Genomic DNA, 23,569 nt, shown 5'->3' with positions numbered 1-23,569 from the left:
GTTGACTTGTCGAGTCTGCAGCCGTGCAATAGAAACCTTAGAATCATTTGGTGGACATCCGTAAAATAACTTGCTGGGATTTTGATTTGGATTGTATCGAATCCATAGGTCAGGTTGGGAAGAATTTACATCTTGATTACTGTTATTAGTTAAACATCCAAAGTTGGAATTGTGCCCTGACCTGGTGGCTCAGTTGATTGGAGCATCACATGTACACCAGAGGGTTATGGGTTTAATCCCCAGTCAGGGCACATACCTAGGTGGTGGGTTCAATCCCTGGTTAGGGCGTATATGGGAGGCAACTGATAAGTGTTTCTCTCTCACATTCATAGATGTTTCTCTCTTTCTCTCTCTCTCTCTCTCTCTCTCTCTCTCCCTTCCGCTCTCTAAAATCAATACACATAGCCTCAGGTGAGGATTTTTTTAAAATTGGAATTGCTGAACCAGGCAATCGCGGTTCGATTCCCAGTCAGGGCACATACCGGGGTTGCAGGCCGGTTCCCTGCAGGCCAGTTCCCAGCAGGGGACGCACTGGAGGCAACCATACATTGATGTTTCTCTCCCTCTCTCCTTCCCTTCCCCTCTAAAGATAAATAAATAAAATTTTAATAAATAAAATAAAATAAAATGGGAATTGCTGTTTCAAAGGTAGAAATACAATATATGTATACATTTAAAATGCATGCAAATACAGAAAAATATATTTAAAATATATATACAAAAATACATACACTTAAAATATATAATACCATGTATTGTTTTCATGAAGGTAGTGTGTGCCTATGAGAAATGTATACAGCACAGAAGTGTTGGAAGTGTCCCCATGCGTCCAGGCCCCGTCCCGCCCCCCAGAGGGAGTGGGAGTTTGCTTTCTGGACCCTCACGCTCTTTTCTCTGTGGGTGTGGGGAGGTCTGCATCTACAACAGGGGCCTCTGGGCAATGTGACTAATTAACCCAGGTACTCCTGCACTGAGAATGGACAGGAAGTCACAACCCTTCTCAGCAAGTGCTCTGAACAGACACTTGGAGCTGGAAACAAGATCACACCAGTTAGCCCTCCCTGTCACTTTGCATGTTCATTATTCAGTATATATACACATATCCCCCAAAAGGCCAAGTAGGTAGCTCTGCCTCTGAGTCCTTGGAAGTCCAAACAAGGTCCTCCCCGAAATCCGTCACCACGTGGACACGTGAGTGATCAGTCACATACGAAAAAGTGAGCTCAGTATTACATCTCTGTCAAAATATTTTCCCTCAAAATCTGTAGATGTCTCTTTTCTCAGAGCATTTAGAGTTGAAGAAAACTCCGATGTCAGGCTGGTCCCTTTTTTAGTGCTCTGTTTTTCCACTTGGAAAACTTGGCTGTTTGCCATCAGTTGTTTTTGAGTGCCCCCAGTGGAGCCTCCAAGGCGATTTCCGAAGGCAGCGTTGGCGTGGGCGGGCTGGAGACGGACTGGGGGCCTCTTTCGTTGTTGTTGCCCCATCACGTGTTTTCGTGATTGGTCTCTTCAAAACCCTTCTCCTGTTTTTTCAGTTACTTTTATTGCCATTCTTGTTCCCTTTCTCTTAAAGTGTGTTTTTTAAAAATATATGTTGTTTTGTACGCGTGTATTTTGCATTTTCATAAATGGCACATCCCCTGTGACACCTAGGGATAATATGTTAGGGACATACAAGGTCTGTGCAGAAGGAATCCAGCCATGTAATATGAAAAAGAGACATTTATTTAAGAAGATACAAAGAATATTGTACATAGGACAATGATGCCTCAGTCCCCTTCAAAGTAGGCACCTTGGGACCTCACAGTTCTCCCAATCACCATCAGCTTCCCCATCCTACTTTCCTGAATCTCATCAACAGTCTGAAATCTCTTCCCTTTCAAAGATGATTTTAGTTTTGGGAAAAGCCAGAAATTGCAGGGCAGCAAATGTCGGCTGTAGCGGGGGCTGAGTCACCTGGGCGATTTGATGTTTTACCAAAACACTTTGCACCAGACATGATGCATGAGCAGGAGTGTTGTCGTGATGAAGCTGCCAGTCACCAGTTGCCCACAGCTGTGGACTTCTGAATCATCCAAATAGTTTCCGTGGAGGAATTAACACAAAGCTTAACACAAAATCTGATGCAGATTCATTGCTCTACTCAGTCATCTTGAATGCAACAGCCACACAGAACACATGCTCACTCATGGCATCTACCACCCCCACTGACTAGTACAGTGAAGTCGTCATTGTTCACACATGTCCATTCCAGTCCACTCTCCTTGGCTGTCAGGTTACATCGGTGTCATACAAACCATTCTTGTTATATTAACAGTGGCTGGACTTTTTCTGGACAGACTATATATATATAGACTATATATACATATATATAGTCTCTCTCTCTATATATATATATAGTCTGTCCAGAAAAAGTGTGTGTATATATATATATATATACACACACACACACACACACATTAAAAATGTAATTACATACACACTCAGGAGCAGAGTGACTGTGCGCACTTACTGTGACTACTTTGCTTGCAGACGGCGGCCCCAGCCCACACCCTGTCAGAGTACGAGGTGGTGGCCCAGGGCCTCACACACACACAGCATTACTTGCTTTTCAGTCTGTGCTGATCTGATCGGTGTCAAGTAGTGTTTCATTTTTAATTTGCATTTTTCTTGTTTTAGATATATTTTATCGATAATGCCATTACAGTTGTCCCATTTCCCCTGCTTTACTCCTCTCCACCCTGCACCCTCTCTCCTCCACATTCTCCCCCTTTAGTTCATCTTCATGTGTCTTACGTTCTTTAGCTTCTACATTTCCCGTACTATTCTTGCCTGCCCCCCATTTTCTTCCCACCGTCTATGCCACTTATTCTCTGTACCTTCTCCCCTGCTTCTCCTCCTCCCACTCCCCTGTTGCTAACCCTCCATGTGATCTCCATTTCTGTGGCTCCTCTCCTGATCTAGCTGTCTGCTTAGTTTGCTTTTGTTTTAGGTGTTTTTGTTAATAACTGTGAGTTTGCTGTCCTTTCACTGTTCATATTTTTCTTCTTTTTCTTAGTAAGTCCCTTTAACATTTCATATAATAAGGGCATGGTGATGATGAACTCCTTGAATTTGATCTTATCTGAGAAGCACTTTATCTGCCCTTCCATTCTAAATGAAAGCTTTGCTGGATAGAGCAATCTTGGATGTAGGTCCTTGCCTTTCATGACTTGGAATACCTCTTTCCAGCCCCTTCTTGCCTGGAAGGTGTCTTTTGAGAAATCAGCTGACAGTCTGATGAGAACTCCTTTGTAGGTGACTGTCCCCTTATCTCTTGCTGCTTCTAGAATTCTCTCCTTCATTTTAATCTTGGCTAATGTAATGATGATGTGCCTTGGTGTGTTCCTTCTTGGGTCCAACTTCTTTGGGACTCTCTGAGCTTCCTGGACTTCCTGGAAGTCTATTTGCTTTGCCAGATTGGGGAAGTTCTCCTTTATTATTTGTTCAAATAACTTTTCCACTTGTTGCTGTTCCTCTTCCCCTTCTGGTACCTCTATAATTTGGATGTTGGAATGTTTGAAGATGTCCTGGAGGTTCCTAAGCCTGTCCTTTTTTTCGAATTCTTGTTTCTTCATTCTTTTCTGTTTGGTTGTTTCTTTCTTCCTCCTGGTCCACTCCATTGATTTGAGTCCCAGTTTTCTTCCCATCACTATTGGTTCCATGTGCATTTTCCAGGGAATTATGGTCATCTAATTTGTGACCATAATGTGAATTATAGTAATTCATGACCAGATGAATTATGGTCGTCTAATTTGTGATGAGAATTATAATCAACCAGTTCTGTGAGCATCCTGATCACCAGTGTTTTGAACTGTGCGTCTGATAAGTTGGCTATCTGTTGCTTAGAAGTATTGGCTCTGGGGCTTTGATCTGTTCTACTGCTTGAGCGATAATTTTTTGGTCTGTTATGTAATAAGGGGCAGAGCCTTAGGTGTTCACTGGAGTGGGGCAACCTAGTCACTGGGTTGAGATACTGTATGGGGGGGCGGGGGCAGAGAGGCAACAGTGGCGCTCACTCTGCACTCTCTTGGATTTCAGTCCCTTCTGCCGCTTCCCACAAGCAAACTGGGCCCTTCTGGTGCTGGTTCCCTGGTGGGTGGACTAGTGTACATTCTAGGACCCTGTGGGTCTCTCCAACAAACTCTCCTGTGAGGCTGAAACTCTCTCCCAGCACCTCAACCCCTGCAAGTTTTTTCAATTCGTGCTTTTAGGCTTTATTTCCTGGCACTGGAGCCCTGGGTTGTGCGGTCTGTCTCGCTGCCTGTTTTTCCCTGGTTTATCTGCGTGTGAAAGTGTGTCCGTGGTCAGCCAGCTGCCTTATGTGCTTCACTGGGTTGGGTCTGCTGGTTTCCTCCCCACACCTGGGTCCACCAACCACCGCTTTTTCCTGCCTTGACCCCTCTCTGCCAGCCGCTGACTCCACCCCTACCGGTTTGGATGAATGGTTTGTTGTCAGACTTCCATACAGTTCAATTTTCTGTCTGTTCTGGTTGTGTTTTTGTTTCTAAATCTTTGTTGTCCTTAAATTTGGTTGTGCAAGGAGTCACAGTGTTTCCACCTATGCCTCCATCTTGGCTGGAAGTAATTTGCATTTTTCTGAGTACCAAAGAGTTTGAGCATTTCTTCATATGCTCACTAGCCCTTTGGACTTCCTATTTTGTAATAGGAAACTGCAGGTTTTAGATCTTTACCCATTTATAAGAGATCCTGTGTCTTTCTTATTAGTTCCCAAGAATTCTTTGTGTATACTTCTCTTCCTGGTTTTAAGCATGGCAAATATCTTGTCCCAGTCAGAAAGGTGTTAGTTATTTTATGGATGATATACTTCATTGAGCACATAATCTTATTTTTGATATAATCAATTCATCAGGGGTTTTTTTGTTGTTTTTGAATGATTTGAGCTGTCATAGCTTTGTTTTAAAATTTTATCCCACTTCTCCCATGGCCAGGTGGCTCAGTTGGTTGAAGCATTGTCCTGTGCACCAAAAAGTTGTGCGTTCAGGGCACACACCTAGGTTGTGGGTTCAATTCCCAGTCAAGACACAAATGGGAGGCAACCAATCAGTGTTTCTCATATGATGTTTCTCTCTTTCCCCCTCCTCCTATCTAAAAAAAAAACAACCAACAAACCGTATTCTTAGGCAAAGATTAAAAAGTTTTCCCCCACTTCTATTAACTTTATATTTTTTCCTCTTACATTTAGGTCTTTAATTGTGGAGTCTGTTTTGTATGTAGTGTGTTAGGCACACATCCGGCCTTCCTTTTCTCTGCACGCTGAGCCAGTTTTCCCGACACCTCCCACTAACAGCCCCCTGCCAGCACCACGGTAGAGCTACCTTTACTGGTTTCAAGTTCCCATATGGACGTAGGTCTCTGTGGCATTTCGGTGCTGATTCCTTGAATAGTGACATGGCCTCGTGTCAACATCCAGAATTGGAATTATTATTTTTTTAGCACTAGGATTCAACAGCTGACTGGGGGTTAGGAAACACAGATTGTTTAACCTGCTTTGTTCTGTGGGGATGAAACCAGGCTGAACCTAATGAAGGGATTTAACCAGGAAACATGGATTCAGGTTCTTCCACTGCAGACAGTGAAAACAATTCTGATAACATGTGTAAAGAGAAGTTTTGGGGCAGCTGACCTGAGAGCAGCGCTGACAATCAGGCCGAGGGACGGCAGCCGGGACAGGGAGCGCTCCTTTGCCGGCACTCTCTCCTTCTCAGCTCCTCGGCAGGCATGCCAATCTCCGGACAAGAGACTTGTGATAGGCCCAACCTTTGTCACGTGGGTCCTGTGATTGGCTACCGCATAAAAATCAATGGCAAGAGATGGGACAATTTGCTAAGAAACCAGGGTGAAGGGGAGGTGTGGGCTACAGAAGTGGGGTGCCAAGCAGGTAAAAAAGGGGGATGTCCCCTGTGAGGGTCCCACAGCCCATCGGTGGCTTAGTCCTCCTCATTCCCAGGTCAGGCTCTTCCCCACATGGGATGGGTTTTGATAAAGATTTGAGTGACTCCCAAGTCTGTGGTCTCTGGCCCCCAGGCCCCACCTGCTCTGGAGTCTGGCTGTTCTGCTCCTGTAACTTTGGGCCAGAAGACAGTTGGATTTGGGGGGAGCTCAATCCCCAGTCACACTCTCTGCTTTGTTTCCAGGGGTCTGCCAGGCTCTGCTAGGGGCCAGTACCTAGGAGGCCAAGAGGACAGCTGAGGGGACGAAGGGGCCTAAGGACTTCATTGTCAGATATGTGCCCCAACCAGGAGCAGGGCATGCACCCTGGAGAGGGGGCCACCCAAGCCCCAGTTAGTACTGCTGTGCCTCAGAAGCTGCTGGAAGAAATGCTTTGGTTTTTTCGGGTAGAAGATGGTAAGCGGCAGGGGGCTGGCGTGTGGGGTGTGTGCTCTCAACACATGACGCAAACAGCGGACGCTGGCTGAAGCCCTGGACGGGGCCGCTGCCCCACAGCACACTGCACATTTCCTTCAGAGCGGGGACTGAGGCAGAGGGTCCCAGTGCCCGAAGGGTGTGTCTGGCCCTCAGCCTCCTTCTCTCAGGGCTTGATCTTCATTCATTCATCACCCATCCAATCAGTCGCAAATATTTAAGTTCCCTCTGTGTGCCAGGCACTATTTTCTGCACCAGGGTTTCAGTAGTGAATAAAACAAAACTTCTGCCTTTATGAAGCACATGTTTTAGTGAAAGAGAATGAACAGGATAAACAATGAAAATGCATAGTGTGTTGGTGATGAGCTGGGCAGGGGCATTTTGTGAAACTCTGGATGATTCCAGGGCTAAGAGAAAAAACAAGGAGAAAAATTCAGCAGAGAAAAGGAGTAGGAAGTAAGCAGCAAGGGTAGGTAGTGCGCTCTTGAAGCCTCACTAAGACGCTGACATTGGAGTGAAGGCCTGCAGCAGGTGAAGGGTTTAGCTGTGCAGGTTACGTGGGGAAGAGCACTCCCGGCAGAGGGCACAGTGAATGCAAACGCTGAGGCTGGGTCCTGCCTCATTTTCGTACAGTGTGGGCAAACCTTGGTGACCCAGATCCAGACTGGCCACCTCCTGTATTACTGGTGGGCAGTTTTTGAATCTATTTTAACTGCCGCCCCTTTCTTCCTCTTTCCCCTCTTTCCTCCCTTTCTCCCTCCACCTCTCCCCCTCTCATTCCATCCATCTCTTCCCTCCTTCCCTTGCACCACCCAGGGTTGCCAGTACCTGACAAAATCCGGAAGATTGTGAAGTTTGGCTCGACTCACCCCACTAACTGTCATCCAGCTTCGGTGCTGTCTCCCGTGAGACTGGAGCTGCTCCAAGACAGACCGGCTCCCTCCTCCCCCTGCCCCCCACGCACATGCTGGAGTTTGCACAGGGCAGGGGCTCGTCTTTGCCATAACTAGTCTCTACAACACTTGGTCCACAGCAGGGGGCAGTTGATGCTGTGAGCTGTGTCTGGGCCCAGCCCCCAACTGTTGGTGGGCCTGAGGGGCACCTAGCCTCTCCTCATTCCCTGTCCTGTGTGTGCCTCCCCAGCATCTCCTTGGAACATTTCCATCTTGGTCCTGGTGGGTGTGGTGGTCGTGATAAGCATTGTCCTCCTGGGAAGGAACATCAAGACCAGGAGGTGAGGAGCTAGCCTGGGGTGGGCTCTGGAAGGTGGGGACCCTATGGGTCTTGGCTATCCACCCTTTGGGGCAGGAAAATGCAGCCTTCAGGGTCCTTTGAGAACCTAGAATTGTGGGGAAACTAGCAACTGTGCCCAGTTACCACCCGCTGGCCCTGGGGTCATGCAGCCCTGGGTTCAAATCCCAGCTCCGTCTCACTCACTAGCATGGCTGTCCACTCAGTGCCTCTGAACTACTTTCTCCTATAAGTGGTGGTAACAACCAATTCCTTGTGGTTATCACCTTGTGCTCAGTGGTGGCCATGGCAGAGTTAGGATGCTGTTAAAGGGTGAAGCCTTGCCCTGCTCCAAGGCCAAATGCAGGCCTCAGGTGCAGACCTGAGAACAGCTGAGGCTCCTTGGGCAACACTAACGTTTCCATAGTTAACAAAACTCCTTAACTCTGGATGCACAACACCATCTCCGGGGAGAAATACTAAAAATACAGAATGCTGTGTTTCACCTCAGAGATTCTGACACAAAGGGTGAGACCTGGGCAGGGCACTTGGTTAAACTCTCTGGGCGGTCCCAGGGCTGATGTTTGAGAGATCCTCGAGGGACTGCATTTGACTCCACTTTGTTTCCCCAAGCACCTGGCGCAGCGTCTAGTCCTAGAAATCACTCAGTCTATGCTTAGTGCGCTCACCTCATTCATTCATTCATTCATTCATTCTCTCAACAACTGCTCTATACCTGTCAGCCACCACCATCAGCAACTTTGAAACAATAAGAATCTCTCCCTCAAATCTGTATCACGCTTGTAATTTTAAAAACACCTGTGCATTCTCTGTCTGACCCCCAAGACAGCTCTGTAAGGTGGCACAGGCACAAATCATTCATTCCCCTTGTGCAGAACAAGGTCATTAAGGATCCGTGGAGGGGCCAGCCTAACCCCCGTGCCCTTCCTTCTGTGTCACAGTTTATGTCATCTATGAATCTCCCCCATAGTCCTGCTAGGAAGTCAAAAAAGAAATAACCCATGTAGTTCACACTGAGAACTAGTCGTCAGGAACTGCTATGGCCTGTTCATCATTCCACAGACGTGAGCTGAGCACTAGCTCTGTGCCAAGCTCTGTGCTGAGTGGGGGCCACAGCAGTGGCCCTGATAGATTCAGCCTTGGCCTTATGGAATTTACAGTTTGGCAAGGAGATGACTGCAGTTCAAGGTGACAAATGGTGACCAGGACATACACAGTACTGTGGGAGCACAGAGCTGGAACTTGGGGCCTGTAGGGCAAACAGAGGAGAGTGGGCTGCAGAAGCCCTCCAGACCAAGGGACAGCGCACACACACACACACACACACACACACACACACACACACACACACACACAGAGCTTGAGGTGGGAGGGGGGCCTGTGTGGCTGTAGCCCCAGGGTGAGGAGGGCAGAGGAGGGAGGATGAGAGGGGGCAGGACTCAGTGGGCACATTCTGAGGGCCATCCTTAGGAGTTCAGGTTCTAGCTCGCGAGAAGGGCTTTGCGCAGGGACGTGAAAAGTTTATGTTTCAGCAGGATCCTTCTGCATGCAGAAGGGCCCAGTGGGATGTACGCCTAAGATGACCTTGCCTGTCTCATCCTGGGTGGAAGCGTCCCCCTCAGCAAGGTCAACTCAGAGACAAGGCGTCTGTCCACCAGAGCAGCAGACACGAAGCTGCTCCCCCTCCGGCCCAAGCAGATTCTCTGGGCGGTCAGCTCTAGCCACAGCTGGGTGCCTCCGCCATGGCCAGGAAGTGTACCTTCAGTAAAACCACCTCAAAGGGGGAACATTTGGGGGAGTTATTGGAAGGAGGGTTGGATCTTGGATGTCAGATTAAGGAGGTGGGCAGTGGGGAGCCACTGAAGGTGCTTGAGCTGGGGAGTGATGTGTGCACATTGGGGCTTTAGAACCATGGCTGGTGTGTTTAGGCCGGTTTGGAGAAGCAGGCCCCCAGAGGTAGGAGGATTAGTTAGGAATTTCCTGCAGCATGTCTGGGGACACAGGATGGGGTGATGAGGACCTGTACTCAGTATGATGACAGTCCTGGGAGAGGAGGAAAAGTGATTTGGTGAAAACACAGGACTCGGGGTCAGGAGACTTAGATGCATGTCTCAGGTGTGTGCTTCTCTGAGCTGAATTCCTCAGTAAGGAGGACAATGACATTGATAGTTGAACTTGCAGGTGGGCAGTGAGGACTTGGTGGGAGAGGCATGGGCGAATCTAAGCTGTTTCTCTGCCGAAAGAACTTCAAACCACCTCAGCTTTCTCCCCCAAGAGTTCCCAGAACTGCCTGTTGGATTTCCCCTCAAACTCACACGTGCCTGGGAAACCTAGGCCTGCCCTAACCACTCAGTACCCCCAGCTCTGGGGACTCACGTTCAACAGTGTTTCCTTTCCTCCCAGAAACCTAAAGAAGCTGCCACCGGCAAAACAAACTCCAGAGGTGTTGGCTGAGATTAGCACCAACGACGATGACAACAGTGTGAACATCGTAAGAGAGACTCTGCTCTCAGAAAAGCAGGATTTGGCCCAAGAGGAAATTGAGTTACAAAGTTAAAAGAGAGAGAGAGAGAGAGAGAGAGAGAGAGAGAGAAGGAAGAAAGAGGGGTGTGCACATCTTCGTTCCAGACCCACAACAACCCGAGAATGAGTGGCAGTGCAGAGCAGTGCCCCGTGTTGTCTGCAGATAAAGTGAAGGAACAGCCATCGAACCAAGATTCTGTTATGAAAAAATCCACACAAACCCTTTTTATTAAAATGCTTCTGGATATGGGCCATTGAAACTGCATTTTGTTCAATGGCAGTGGTCCCCACACTAGCGGTGGGGAGCGGAACTGTGAAACCCACAGCCAGCCCGTGGGTCGGGAAGCCTGCCGGGACTGGTCGTGCAGTCCTGAGGGCTTCGCAGCCTCCCTCAGACCCCAGCTCCCCCACCTCTGTAAAACAGGGCTGGACGCTGGGTTAGAGCTGTTGCTTTCAATCCAAGCTCCTGGAAGGAGCAGGGTTCTGAGCTCAGAATCCCTTCGGGCCCCTTCCTCCCACCAGAGCCCTCTCCTTGATCTGCTTATCTGCTGAGGGTCCATGAAAGAAAGACTTCCATTAGGCCCGGGGTCCCATGGTACACAGAGTTAGAAAACTATGAGACCCTTGTCGGGCTAACCATGGATCCTGAGGGAGGGTCCCGATGTTTCTGAGCCACAGTGCTGCGGTATAAGCCGAAGGGGCCACCCCAAATAATTTATGCAAAAATTTGCTTTAGGAACCACACATGCTTCAGGTTCTATCTTACAAGAGAACACTTTAAACACGCAGACCCATTGCTGAGGGTACCGGGTCCTACAAATCGGCTACAAATCGGTCCACTGTTTCTGTCCCTGGACACAGGACATGGTAATGGCACCTGGAGGCCTGATGCTGCCAGCTGTGGGCTCCCCAGAGTCCTGAGTCGCCCCCACGGGAGAGAATGGCTTGGCTCTGTGGCTTTGGTCACAACACTGAGAAGGCCGGTCCTGACTGTAGATGGACAGAGTCCTTAGTTTAAGGCAGGAAAATAAGGGGGCCCTGCCTTCTGGTGACCACTTCTAGAGGCCCCCTGTCCTGGACAACCCACAGCCTCTCCCTCTACCCTCTATGAGAGGCAAAGTCCTAGAAATAGCCCTTCCTGTGACTTGACTTCTTACAGGATGTCCCATAGGTTTAAACTAGTTATTAATTGGATAAACTGTGAGGTTTGATGCCTGGGGCTTCTGTGAGGTCAGAAGACAATGGAAGGGCCAGACTCCCGCCCCCCAAAACCTGCGCCCACCCGGCCCTTCCGTCCACCAGGTGGCTCAAGGACCTCAGGGCTGCCCTTCCCACAGGATGTTCTCAGGCCTACGCTTAGGCAGGGCCTCCTGGAGCCGTCTACCTAGAGGGGTGACGCCGTGATGGACACTGCAGTTTCCTCCTGCTTAAGGCTGACCCCAGAGATCTGGGTGGTCCCAGTGGCTGTTTCCCTTCAATGGCAGGGAATGCAGTGGTTACCATGGAAACCAAGGCTCCAGAGGGCGTAGGAGCAGCATTCCTGCCTGGCCCTCCAACTCACACATGGAACTGGGTGTCTGGGACACTGCTTGGTGCTGGAGCAGGGGTCAGCTGTCCACTGCAGGCTATTGTTCCATCAGCGGGAAAGCCAGTGGCCAGAAACCAGCCACCATCCTGCAGCCCTGCCCAGCCTCTGAGCCTAGATCCTCAGGGCGTTCCTCAGAAGATCTTGAAGCCCTTCAGTAGCGTCAGGGTGGGTGCCTTGCGCTTGCTCTGGGCCCGGGATGACTTCACGGTGACCAGCTTGGCCTGGGCTACGGCGGGCATCTCCTTCAGGCTGACGGTGGACAGTGTGTTCAAGGTGCAGCTGGCCAGCCCGTGACGGGCAGTGAGTGGGGCCTGGTGGGGCAGGGCCCTCTCCTCAGAGATGAAGAGGGGCCGGGCCAGGGAGCCCTTCTCCAGCTCCCGCCGGGCCTCCCGTACCGCCTCATGGAAGACATGCTGCACGGGCTCAAAGTCCAGGCAGGCGGAGACCTCGAAAAACAGGCACCCGAACCTGCCCGCCAAGGCCGCGCCCTCCGCCTCGGTGACCTGCCTGGTGGGGAAGCAGGGCGAGGTAGGGTCAGGAGCACGCACGCCAGTCAGGCTGGCCTGGGCCTACCTACGCCGGGCTCCCACTTACTGGCTTGGTGATTAGCTCATCCTCATCTCCCTGAGGCTCAGCTTTCCCATCAGTAAAACGGGATAATGACCTCTGCCTCTCAGAGTTAAGATTAGAAAAGGTAACTTGTGTTGAGTGCCTAGCCTGGTACCAGGCAGGGTCAGTGCTCAATCAGTGGTGGCTGATGTCACCAAAGCCAGAATTTAGGAACAAAGTTAAAGGCAAGGGAGAAGCTGGCCCTGCCCAGACCCTGCCTGTGGTGGGAGGAGGACAGCCACCCCAACCCCACTTCTCCTCTGTCCCCACCCGGGGCCCTCGGCCAGGAAATGAGCCCCCCTCAGCCCTCGCCTGTGGGGTCAGCCTCGCAGTGGTTTGGACTGAAGGCTGTGAGGCATCTCACAGAGGCGTGGAGGGCCAAGGTCACTCAGGATGCCTGTGGCTGGCAAGGCTCTTGGGGCTCATGGCGAGTTTTGTCTGCCCGCCCAGGGGAGTGCAGGAGAGAAAGGGTGACGGCATTTCACGGGGAGAGGAGGGAGCGCACAGCACTTCTTCCCAGCTCAGTCCTAGGTCACCTGCCAGGAAGGTGGGATCAAATATTTGTAGCTGGGAGGGTCCCGAAAGTGTCTGGCCTGGAAACCATGGGAACAGGGGTGAGAGGAGAAAGAAGACTGGTTCTCGGGCAGGCCAGGTGTCCAAAAGGTGGAAGGGACAGGGGGTCCCTTAAGTGCTGAGGCCAAGGTTCAATGACTGAATCCTCCTGACTGGCCCCCCGCTCCTGAGCTGCCCCACCCACCACTCCTGAGGACAATGGCACAGCCCATGAGATGAGAGGAGACACTAGGGTGGGGGCTGGTGGGAACGGGTTTGGGAACCAAGGTTCCTTTGGCAGGAGCAGGGGGCTGGGAGTGGGCCAGCCAACCAGGGCAGCACCAGAGAGACAGAGTGACCGGGACAAAAAGGGTCAGGGCAGAGCCCCTGCTCCCCTCCCCACCCAGGCTGGGGTCCTGTCTATAAGCTCACCGCTTCTTAGGAAGCCCTTTGAAAGAATATTTAATATTATATTTACTTTTTATAATAACCTTGAATCTGAAACTTTGTCATTGGGACTTTCAGAAACAAGAACCCCATGCACGCACGCATGAGTGGGTGACACAGGCATGTAGCGCTGTCCTATTTTATTCTGTGGCAGCCTGGTGGCAATGTTGTGAGTGGTTTGGAAACCACGGCTCTAAACTATGTTTTACTCTTTAGCTGCCAGACAATCATGGGAGACACTGATGGACGCTCAGCTCAAGTCGGATTTGCATGTCCATCAAGTCCTGGCCCCCTAACCTAGGGACCTGGTCAAAGTCAGACATGGGGATAGACTGACTTATCCTTAGGGAACCGACGCTACTTCACTGGAGCCTATATTTTTTTGTGATTTGCTCCTAAACCACTGTTAGACAATCTGGTTGACAAAGGTTGGTATCAAAACAATGGTTGAGTTTTGTATTTTTCCCTCGTGGTGAAAACTGGTTTATCTTGGTCCAGTCCTCTGACACCTCTTCTAGGCTCTGGGGCTCCTTTCGGCTTTCAGGTCACCCAGCTGCCCCCGGTCCCCTGAGATGGACTATGTCTGTGTCTGAGAACTCGCCTGCCTGTGAAGGCCCTAAGCCTGCAACCCCCTTTTCCCACAGTCCATCTGACCTCTGCTAAACAAAGGGTCCCCTCCTTGCTACCACCAGTCGATACACCTTTGGGGCCTGCGAAAGCAGGAGGGACTGGTGGGAGGCCGGTGGGAGGTGGCATACGTCACAGGTGGACTGGCCGTAGAGGACAAAGGCCAGTCATGGAGAAGGCGGCCAGTGGGATTTCAGTGGAGGCATGACAGTCTCAGAAGCCTCAGGGTGGGCAGGCAACTCAAATGTGTGGCGAGGGTGGAGGTGGGCCATGGGGAGTGGTGAGGCCTGTGGTCAGCTAGAAAGAGCAGGCCCCACCTTGAAGCATTCCGATTCCAGGTCTTCGAAAACACAGTGCTGGCCAAGCAAAATACGGCTGCAATTTTGATGGAAATCTTCCCCCTGGCCCGGCCTGTGACCTCTGATTCAAGTCCAACCCTTCCTAAGACAAGCTGTCCTCAGCACAGCCAGCCATGGAAGCGAGCCTGAGGGCCAGGCTTGGGTGAGGCGAGAGCTGGTTGGACCAGCGCAGACACCTGACCCAAGAAACCAATCAGAGTCTCTCTCCCTAGACTTGGAATTGGGCACAGAATGACCAGCCAGTTACTCCGAGTGGGAACAGAGGGTCACATAGACTCACGCAAGAAAGGGTGAGGCCAAGAGGGACCGCAGAGCCCCATGAGGATGGAAGGAGTGGCCTGTCTTCTGACTTTCAGGGTCCAGCCTCTGTGCTGCCCAGACACCCTTCCCTTCTGGCCACGGCTACCTGGAAGGCCACACCCTCACAACACACCCTCTTTTACATAAATTCAAGAGATTACTGTTCTTAGCAGCCAAATAATCCCTGAAGATGACACCCAGACTTCGCAAAAGGGGAAAGGGGGCTCTCCAGTTGTGGGGTGAACCTCCGCACTCACCTATACTGGGCCATGTCCAGCTTGTTGCCCAGCAGCAGAGTGGGGTAGCTGCGCTGTGTCTCCTTCGCATGCAATGCAAGCAGCTCCAGGTAGATGCCACTGCCCTCGAAGCTCTGGCGGCTGTCGACACTGTATACCACCAGGAAGGCATGGGCCCAGTTCAGATACCGCTCACAGTTTCTGGGGGTGTCCTGGGGCAAAGGAGGGAAGCCCCGGTCAGGGACAGAGGAGGTCGGGGTAAAGGCCTTCACCTGAGCTGCCCCATCCCACCTCCCTACTCTCTGGGTCTTTGTATATTGTTCCCCAGCACAGCCCTTGTCAAAGGGGCACTTGAGTGTGGATTTGGCTTGGTGTGAAAGGAGACATTGTCTCGTGAGCCTCCCTCCCACCACCCAGCCAGAGACTTGGAGACCTTGACCTCTGGGGTACAGAGCCAACACTCTAGCATGGCCCCTACTGAGACCTGGCTGTCTCTGAGCACTGCTGGATTTGGGTCAGGTTCACGGTGCCCTTTTGGCTTCTGAGAAGAACTGCCATCCGGCCTTGGCAGGAGGTGGTGAGAACACAGGGGAGAGGTGTGTATGGGGGGTGGGGGACCTGAGCCAAAGGAAGCCTCTGTGTAAACAAGTGTGTGCACCTGTCTCCATGTGTGCACAGGCATCAGGCCCCAGAGCACAGGGGCTCGGAGCCAGTGCCACAATCATCGGGCTTCCTGAGGCCTGGCGCATCGCCTCTCATTTGCCAAATGAAGAGATTCAGGCCCAGAGAGGGTCACACAGCAAACTGGAGCTTAACAGGGACACATATTCCCATCTGACTACCCCCCCCGCCACCATGGGGCCAGGACTCTCAGGAGGCTGCCCTGACTCTCAGCTGTCATGAGGGTAACGTTACCGGGTCTGCAGTGTCCATGACCCTCAGGTGGACTTGCTGGTGGTCCACAGTTTCCTCCGAGCTGTAGGTGTCCTCTGCAACACAGACAGATAGCCAACCAGGTTAAAGACGGAGCAGGCCACTCAGCTGATGATGGACTGGCCTGAATCCCAGCTTCCCTCTGTGCTGACCCTGTGCAGCTTGGGGAACCTAACAAAGGGTTGGCTGAGCTGGGCCACATGGAGACATGAGCAGAACCTCCTGCCAAGGAAGCACCGTTCCACCTGTCAGGACTCGGAGCAACTCGGAGTGGCAGGGGCCACTGGGAGCAGATGCCACGGGGGACAGGACTGTGTTCTGGGCCCACCCAGTAAGCGTGCAGGTTGGAGCGTGTGGCCATGGGCCCAGGGAGCAGCAGAGGCCTCAGGAGCTGCACTGCCGCCCCTTCCTCCTGAGCTCCCAGCTTCCGCGCCCTCCGCACCTCTGACCCCTGTACCACAGGAAGTCTCCAAGCACAGTCCTCCTGCCCCCAGTGAGAACACCCTGTTTAGAGATCCCGAGGAGGTTTTACAAATAACCCTTGTCAAAATAATAGCAGAGGAATCTGGTAGTTGAAAGTTTTAGGTCGGAGATGCAGAATCAAACCCTACTTCAGCTACTTAGCTGTGTGACTTGGTGAAGGCACCTCAGCTCTTTGAAAAGAGCTATTTCCTCATTTTACAACGGGGGACAAGCTGATAACACTGGCTAACGGTCTGCAGCTCTGCTCTGTGCCAGGCCCTGCGCTGCATGCTTGTCCCTGCACTATCTCCCAGGGCTGTGAGGGGACTGGGGGGGAGGGGCGCCTGCACAGGGGCCCTGGCCCTCCACAAGTGCCCTCCACAAATGGACAGTGGGGACCATAGTGCTCCAGAGTTTACTGGGCAGGTCCACATTCCCAGGTGCTTTATTTTCACCTCTTATTTTGAAATAACCCTAGACTCATGTATTACAGGAGTGATACGACAGTGTTCAATGCAGAGCGTTCCTGTGCACCATCCCCCAGTGGGGCCGAGGGCAGTCTCTGCACGAACGTGTGTGTGCACCTGTTTCCACGTGTGCACAAGCACCAAGCCCATCCCCCCAACGTTAACTCGTTGTACATAGCCACAGTACAGTGATCAAAACCAGGAAGTTGACATTGGTACCACATTATAAACTAAGCTACTGGTCTTATTGGGATCTCATGAGTGTTTACTTTTTTCAATGCTCACGACCTCAAACCTGGGAGAGCGGCAAGTGGCCAGGCATGCACAAAGGACCTTGCTGCCACACTGACAATCACTGTCCCAAACTCCCCCTGTGCCACTGGCCCACCTGTGTGAGTGCACTTGGTCCTTACCTTTCCCTGGGTGTCCCCATGCCCCAAGTGACCCTAAAACCCCTCTAAGTATAACTGAGGCCCACTCTGTCTTCCTGGCAGCAGCTGCTGTGAGAAAAGAACCCCCCAACCCTGGCTGAGTCAGATAGTTCTCTCTGAGGGTCACGGGCAGCTGAGCCGAGCCTGGACACCCGCCAGGTCCTCCAGCAGCCAGCAGGAATCGCAGACAGCTCCCGTCCCCAGCCTGCTTTGGGGACTTGGAAAAATGCCGCTCTTATTCAAAGACAAAAAAAAAATTAATGGAAAATATGCCCTAAATGTTTAACTATATTTGGTACCAGAAGTGCTGCCCCTAGATGCCTATATCTCATTCTGATTTTTCTGCCCAAGGTGTCTGATGCGCCCCTTTTTGGGACTTCACAGCTCCTGGCCCCAAACAAGCACCATGTCCTGCCCAGTCCAAGGAAAAATATCAGCCCAACCCTGGTCCTGGTCTCCTGTCGTCTTTTATAGAACAACAGCCTTTCAAGGTCGCTGCTGTTGGGTGCACAGCAGAGAGATGACAGGGAGGCAGAGACGGCAGGGAGGCGAGGCCCAGAGAAGGAGGGAACTCCGCCACAGCCACACAACATCTGTCCACAAGGGAACTTGAACTTGTGGACCTTTGGCTGGGCTGCCTCTCCACTGGGACTTTTTCATTCCCTTTGCTCAGTGGGCCAGTCAACCTTACAGCTCTATCTGGGTGGAGCACAGGGGGAGAGCAGAAGCTCCCAGCCCGGCTGAGGATGCGGAACTGCATGGGTGAGCTGGGAGAAGCTTAGAGGCCATCGTAACCAGCTTCCTCCCCCTTTACAAGTGAGGTGACTCTGAAAGGTGAGGGCTCCTTTCCAAGTCACAGTAACAATCCTTCTTCCCATCACTAGTCCCTGCCCTAAGGGCATTCTGCTGTTTTTAAACACTTGGGCCTCATCATTTCTAGTTCTAAATAACATTCTGTGGACTTTAGTGCTGGGAGAAGATTCTTTTCTCAAACATTTTTCTCTCATGTACAGTAAAAATCTTTTAAAAGGAGCTCGGGTCAGAGTATAAAGAGGACAATGTCTCAAAAATGATGCCCATGTCCTTGCTGGAGCAGACGTGGGCAGGAGAGAAGCTATCATCCTGTCCCGGGCAAGCCAGGTGAGATGGCCGCAGACCTCTGCAAGAGGGCGTTCTCCTGGAGGCCCGCCCCCGCCCCCAGTGTTCAGCACAGGCAAAGTCCCGTGGCAGGCACTGAATCTCCTGGCTCCCACTGGCTCTATCAGTCACAACCCATAATGAGGCACAGCTTTCACACACACAGAGTCTGGGCAGTCACTTCTGCCACACGGGGAAACCAAGGCTCGGGCAGCCCAGCACCCTGCAGGCCTCTGACGGCAGTCCTCTGCAGCACGAGGCTGCCCATAGTGGAGAGCAACTGGGCTGGTGTCTCTTTTTCCTTTGAACCTGAGGCTCTCCATGATCTTAGGCAAACCACTGCCACAGTTTCTTTATCTGTAAGATGGGGATAATAATAGAAGCTGCTCTGTAAAGGACAATCCTAAAATCAAACTTCGATTTCATGTTTACAAGTACCTACGTCATACTGAGCACCATGCTGCATGCTGGCAATGGGAACAAGTTACACAGGCTCCCATGCTCGGGAGCCTCCGTCTGAGCTCAGGCTCTCGGCAGACCTTTGCAGAGGGGAGCGTGGCTCTCCATCTCCTGTGGCTAACTCTGCCCTTGGACGCTCAGACCTTTCTGCACAGAAGGAAAGGCTCTGGCCCCAGGGTCCCACTGTTGCTGGGAGCAGCCATGGGATGGTGGCCACAATGTTTAGACAGTGAAATAGAACTTGCAGGAGTAGCACTGGCCTCCTGGAATGGCTGAGGGGAGAGCATCTGGTCATCTCAGAGCATAGGCACTCAGGGTAGGATGACTAACTATTACGAAGCCGCTGCCCCCAAACAGTCTGACCACGCATTCCACTAGCAGGTCAGAATCCACAATTAGCCAGGAAGCTCAGACCACCACTGTGACAGGCTCCTTTGGTGGGACCCTGCCTGAAGGGTGTGGACTAGGGGGCAGGGAGGGAGAGAGAACGGAGGCGGGTTGCCAGATAAAATACAGGGTGCCCAGTTGAATTTGAATTTCAGATAGACCACAGATAAGTTTTAGTTATGTGTATGCAGTATTTGAGCTGGGCAGAGTCTGCCTTTTGGGGGACCATTCTTGAGACTCCCTATTTTCCCTTCCCAGATGCTCACTCTTGGGCGCCTTTTCTTCCATCTTCTGTCCCCCCTGCCCTCTTCAGAGCCCCCACTCCATCTGACTTTGTGCTCTGGCTTCTCCCAACCCTGCCAGCATGCAGTCACATCCCATGTCTGCTCCTGCAGTTTGCAAAGTCAAATGAGCTCTACTCAGACCTGCTGTGTGACTTTCGTGCAGAAGCCTCAGCTCCTCGGGCCTACTTCCTCCACTGGGGCATGGAGGGCTTCTGCCAGAGCACTGGTGGTCAAGCCAGGTTTAGAGGGACAAACTCCTAAGGGGTTGTTGGCCAGTCACTTGCCTTGTACTCTTGACTTAATTGGGGGAGCCCTTTCAATTTCTCTGTTCAGCACCCTGGGGTTCTGTTTAAGATGTCCTTACCCAAGTAGTTCCTCACCCAGTTTGGTGTCATATCCAAGGGTGAACCTCCTGGTCAGAAGAAGGGATTCTGGTACTCACGGAAAATATTCTAAAAACCATTGGCCTACACAGCCCTAAGGTCCTGTCCTGCTCAGACACTGGGACTCAACACTCCAGCCTGAACCGAGGGCCTGGTGGGCCCCATGGGCTAAGGAATTCTTTCCTTTAGGGTCACGGTGGTGCTCCGACACCTGCTGCAGGAAGTGCCTCACTGTGCCGCTGTGTGGCCTGAGCTCTGAGCCCTAGGTTTCCTCGGGGGTGTTCTCAGGGGTACCATAAGTACTTTATTCCATTCTTACGATTGGGGAAAAGAATCCAAGACCGCAACCTTCATTTCCAAAAGGCTAAGAGATTCAGAGCACTCATTTTTCTCAGTGCCCAGTTTACAATAACAAATGTTATAAATGGGAGCTTTAGATGACGTGTATAACTAATAAAATTCTTCATTTATTTATTTTAGATATTAGGGTACCATGTAAGAAGTTATTTAAGGAAAAGTTCCTGCTACTGAAAATAATTTTCAGAAACATTGATCTGATTAATTTGGGGGAACCTCAGCCACCATAGACAGGAAGCCATTTGAGGAGGGAGATACAAATGCGCACTGCACGTACGCTGTGGGTCAAGTACAAAGCTGGCTCTGTGACATGTGTTATCTCTCACCCCCACAGTAATTCTCTGATAGGTGTTTTTTATGCCTGCTTTACAGATGAGGAAGCAGAAGTTCAGAGATGTTAGGTGACTGCCTCAAGGCTGCACAGCCAATATGTGGCAGAGTTAGGATTCAAACTCGGCTCTGACCAACACCAGAGCATCCCTTTTGCCATTATAACATGATATGTCAATAACACAAGACTAGTTTTCTTGCGTGGTTCAGAAACTGGTTCAGAAGCCAGTTCCACTACAGAATTTCTCAAATGTCTTGCCCAACTTTTCTGCAAAAGTGCATCATCGAGTGACCCACTTGAAAAACAGCACTTGGTGGATGTAGATGCTCTGCTATGTTTAATTTTTTAAAAAGGAATAATTTACCTCATAATTTAGGGCAAATCACACAGCTCTCTGAATCTGGCCAACCCCCAAGTTGTCTGGTGGCTCCTGCCCTCTGCCCCCAGATATTGGATCCCGGTCGGACCTGGGCCCACCGAAGCGTGGGTGTCTGTTGGGGGGGTGGGCAGGGGGTTGGATCCAAGAGAGGCACAGCAGGGGGGACAGGGAGGAGTGCTTTCTTACCCAAGTTGGGGTCATATTCACTGATAAACCTTCTGGTGAGGAACTTCACGGTCAGAGCTGTAAGAAGCAGAGAGAAACCGGCTCAGTCCCCCTGCTGTGTCTGGCTGCTGGCCCCTGGAGCCTGACCCTTTCATTTCAGAAAGGCCTCATCTGGCCTCTGTGACCCCTGGCTGGCACCAAGCTCCAGTCTCTGGAGGAATGAGGCTGGGAGCTGAGGAGTTGGTTTGAGAGACTCAGAAGAAACCAGAAATATGAAGAACTGTGTCCCTTTAGCTGCATCCTAGGATTTTTTGTTTGTTTGGTTTTTAATGGCAAGAAAAGTGACGAGAGGGAAGCCTAAGGGGTGTCTGTGAAGATCCGCCTGGAGGGCAGGACCCAGGCAACCAGTTACCTTGGGGTCAGCCCCAACCCGGGGGAGACATCCTCCAGCCCGGACAAGTCACCCAGATTCCGAAACGTAGTGGGCATTTACTCCAGTTTTGGCCACCAGCCTTACTCTCTTGAGTAAGGGCCAAGTGGCTCCGCGGAGGATCCCTGGGGGCAGTGTGACCCCTGCAGGGCCTGGGATTTCCAGGCCCAGTCTGTGTCCCGAGTAAACACACTGCAGTCCTCAGTCCTCCAGGCCTCGAATCCTATGCACTCACCATAGTGTCTCAAAGCGTGCAAGGTTCAAGAAGGAATTTCTCCCCAGGTGCGATACATAAACAGAATTCTGATTTTGTTCAGAATTTAATCACAAAAAGCCAAGGGCCAGCCAACTATTATACTGAACTCTTAAAAAGTAACGCAATAGTTTAAAGAAAATCTTTAAAATTCTTTCCCAGAATTCCTATCAGTGTCAGTTTGCAAAGTCATACCCAGGGAATATATATTTTTTAATTTAAATTTCTTTACTCATGTAGCCACTGGCTAACCTGTACAGAGCTCCAAATAACAATCTTATTTTCAAAGGGAAGAGGGCAAATCTTTTCTGTAGGAAAACATGATTCAGAGTCATCACTCTCTGAGCCAGAGGGCTGGCTTAACAAGCAGAGAGGACATGCCCAGCAAGTTCCGAAGGACCCCTGGGGAAGGGCACCAAGAGCTGACTGAGCTGGTGCGGGCCATTCACTAATGGCTGTACCTGGAAAATGGCCAGTGGAAGGGCCCCCCCCTCCCACCTGGCCTGGGACTGTGAGTGGCAAGGGGAGGGCTGGACCCTTTCGCTGGGTCTCTGCCTGTGGTGACACCCCCATTTCCATCCCCTTGGCTCCAGGTGGGTGAGAGCTGCCAGGAGTGGTGAAGGCAGAGCTTAGTGCTGACAGAAATAATATCTCGGTTTGTAGAGGATGGTCCCAGGCTCCTGGGACCATAGTCCAATTTGTTTCCAGAAAGTCAAGAGAGGGGTCTGGCTTGGAACTAATACATTTGATAAGAATGCACACTTTGTTCCAGAATCCCAGGGAACTGAGGAGGGGAGTGTGGCCTGGAAAACCCCAGTAGCCAAAGACTTCTACCAACTCCCTTCAGAGGCCAGCGGCTCCTTCACCTCCAGCCTAAATCAGGGAGGAGCAAGGCTGTGATTAAGGGGCCGTGGGCTGGGGTCAGTGCCTAACGTGGCATTTTGGTGTCGAGCCCAGAGCGGGCCCCAGGGAGAGGTAATAGAGGGTAGGGGGGCACGAGGAGAAACTGGCAGAGGGCTGGGAGACAGCCGGAGACGGAAGGGAGAGAAACCTGGGGCCACAGACGAGAGACGGAGCAGCTGAGAACGAAGCGGAGAGCGCGCCGAGCAACAGAGAAACCGAGGCAAAGAAAATCACGGCGTCGGCCCAGCTTATCTGGGTGCGGGAAACCCCCAAGGCCAGTGGGAGAGTCTGCCCTCCCGCCCACGGCAGCGTCCACATCCCTTCGTGGCCTCCCCGGGCCCCACCAGACCCGGTCCCGTCCTGGCGCCCGCCCCACTCACCCGACTTCCCGGAGCCGCGGCGCCCCAGGATGGCCAGGTTGACTTCGAGGGGCGCGCTCTGCTGCCCGCTGCCCGCGCGGGGTTTCCCGAACACCGAGGACATGGCGACGCTGCGAAGAGGGATGCGGGTCCTCGGCCGAGGGGCCCCAGTCAGCGTGGCCGCCCGTCGGGGCCCTCCGGGGCGGGCGACCCAGGACTCCCCCGGCTCTCTCTGCCTGGTCCGTGCCTGCGCCCCGAGCCCCGCGAGGAGCGGGCGGTGTTCCCGCGGCTCAGCCCGAGCGCGGGGGAGGAGGGGCCGGTGGAGCACGGCGGGCGGGGCCGCCCCCGAGCGCCGCCAAACTCCTTGTAAGGGCTGCGGGAGCACCCCGCGGGGCGCACTCACCCCGCGGAAGACGCGGGGGAGGTGCTCGACCGCCAGCGCAGCCCAACGTGCTCGGCCTGGAAGGCAGGGGTGCTGTCACCGTCCGGAGCGCTCCCCCAGACCCGGCAGGGAAGGACGAGGACCGGAGA

At 52.0% G+C, this 23,569-nt stretch overlaps 2 protein-coding genes across 4 annotated transcripts in view; one reads left to right on the top strand and one right to left on the bottom strand.

Moving 5' to 3' along the window:
• Positions 1–10,447, top strand: part of SLC51B (solute carrier family 51 subunit beta) — a 17,429-nt gene extending 6,982 nt beyond the window's left edge. For all 3 annotated transcript variants that reach the window (XM_053670080.1, XM_053670079.1, XM_037155655.2), the window contains 3 exons: positions 6,198–6,408; positions 7,570–7,660; positions 10,081–10,447. In XM_053670080.1, the coding sequence (XP_053526055.1) occupies positions 6,288–6,408; positions 7,570–7,660; positions 10,081–10,234 (366 nt within the window). In that variant the 5' untranslated portion in view covers positions 6,198–6,287 and the 3' untranslated portion in view covers positions 10,235–10,447. The remainder of the gene's footprint in view (positions 1–6,197; positions 6,409–7,569; positions 7,661–10,080) is intronic.
• RASL12 (RAS like family 12) lies at positions 10,395–23,569 on the bottom strand. The gene is made up of 5 exons (XM_037155654.2): positions 23,060–23,569; positions 21,115–21,171; positions 15,834–15,907; positions 14,940–15,130; positions 10,395–12,295 (listed from the first exon to the last, which is right to left on the bottom strand). Exons 1-5 carry the CDS (start codon positions 23,160–23,162, stop codon positions 11,920–11,922), a joined length of 801 nt encoding a protein of 266 aa, XP_037011549.1. The 5' UTR covers positions 23,163–23,569; the 3' UTR covers positions 10,395–11,919.

The sequence above is a fragment of the Artibeus jamaicensis genome, unplaced genomic scaffold (genome assembly GCF_021234435.1).
Source record: "Artibeus jamaicensis isolate MK-2021 breed Jamaican fruit bat unplaced genomic scaffold, CSHL_Jam_final contig_548, whole genome shotgun sequence".
Lineage (NCBI taxonomy): Eukaryota > Metazoa > Chordata > Mammalia > Chiroptera > Phyllostomidae > Artibeus > Artibeus jamaicensis.
Note: the sequence above shows the minus strand (reverse complement) of the source record. Positions and strands in the feature narration are given on the sequence as shown.

Bases quoted from the DNA above. Each gene is read 5' to 3' on its own strand.
- RASL12 (XM_037155654.2), bottom strand. From the start codon at position 23,162: ATGTCCTCGGTGTTCGGGAAACCCCGCGCGGGCAGCGGGCAGCAGAGC. The intron at 15,131-15,833 runs GTAACGTTACCC...CCTTTGCCCCAG, and splicing joins TCATGGACACTGCAGACCCG to GACACCCCCAGAAACTGTGA. The intron at 12,296-14,939 runs GTGAGTGCGGAG...CTTCCCCACCAG, and splicing joins CTGGACATGGCCCAGTATAG to GCAGGTCACCGAGGCGGAGG.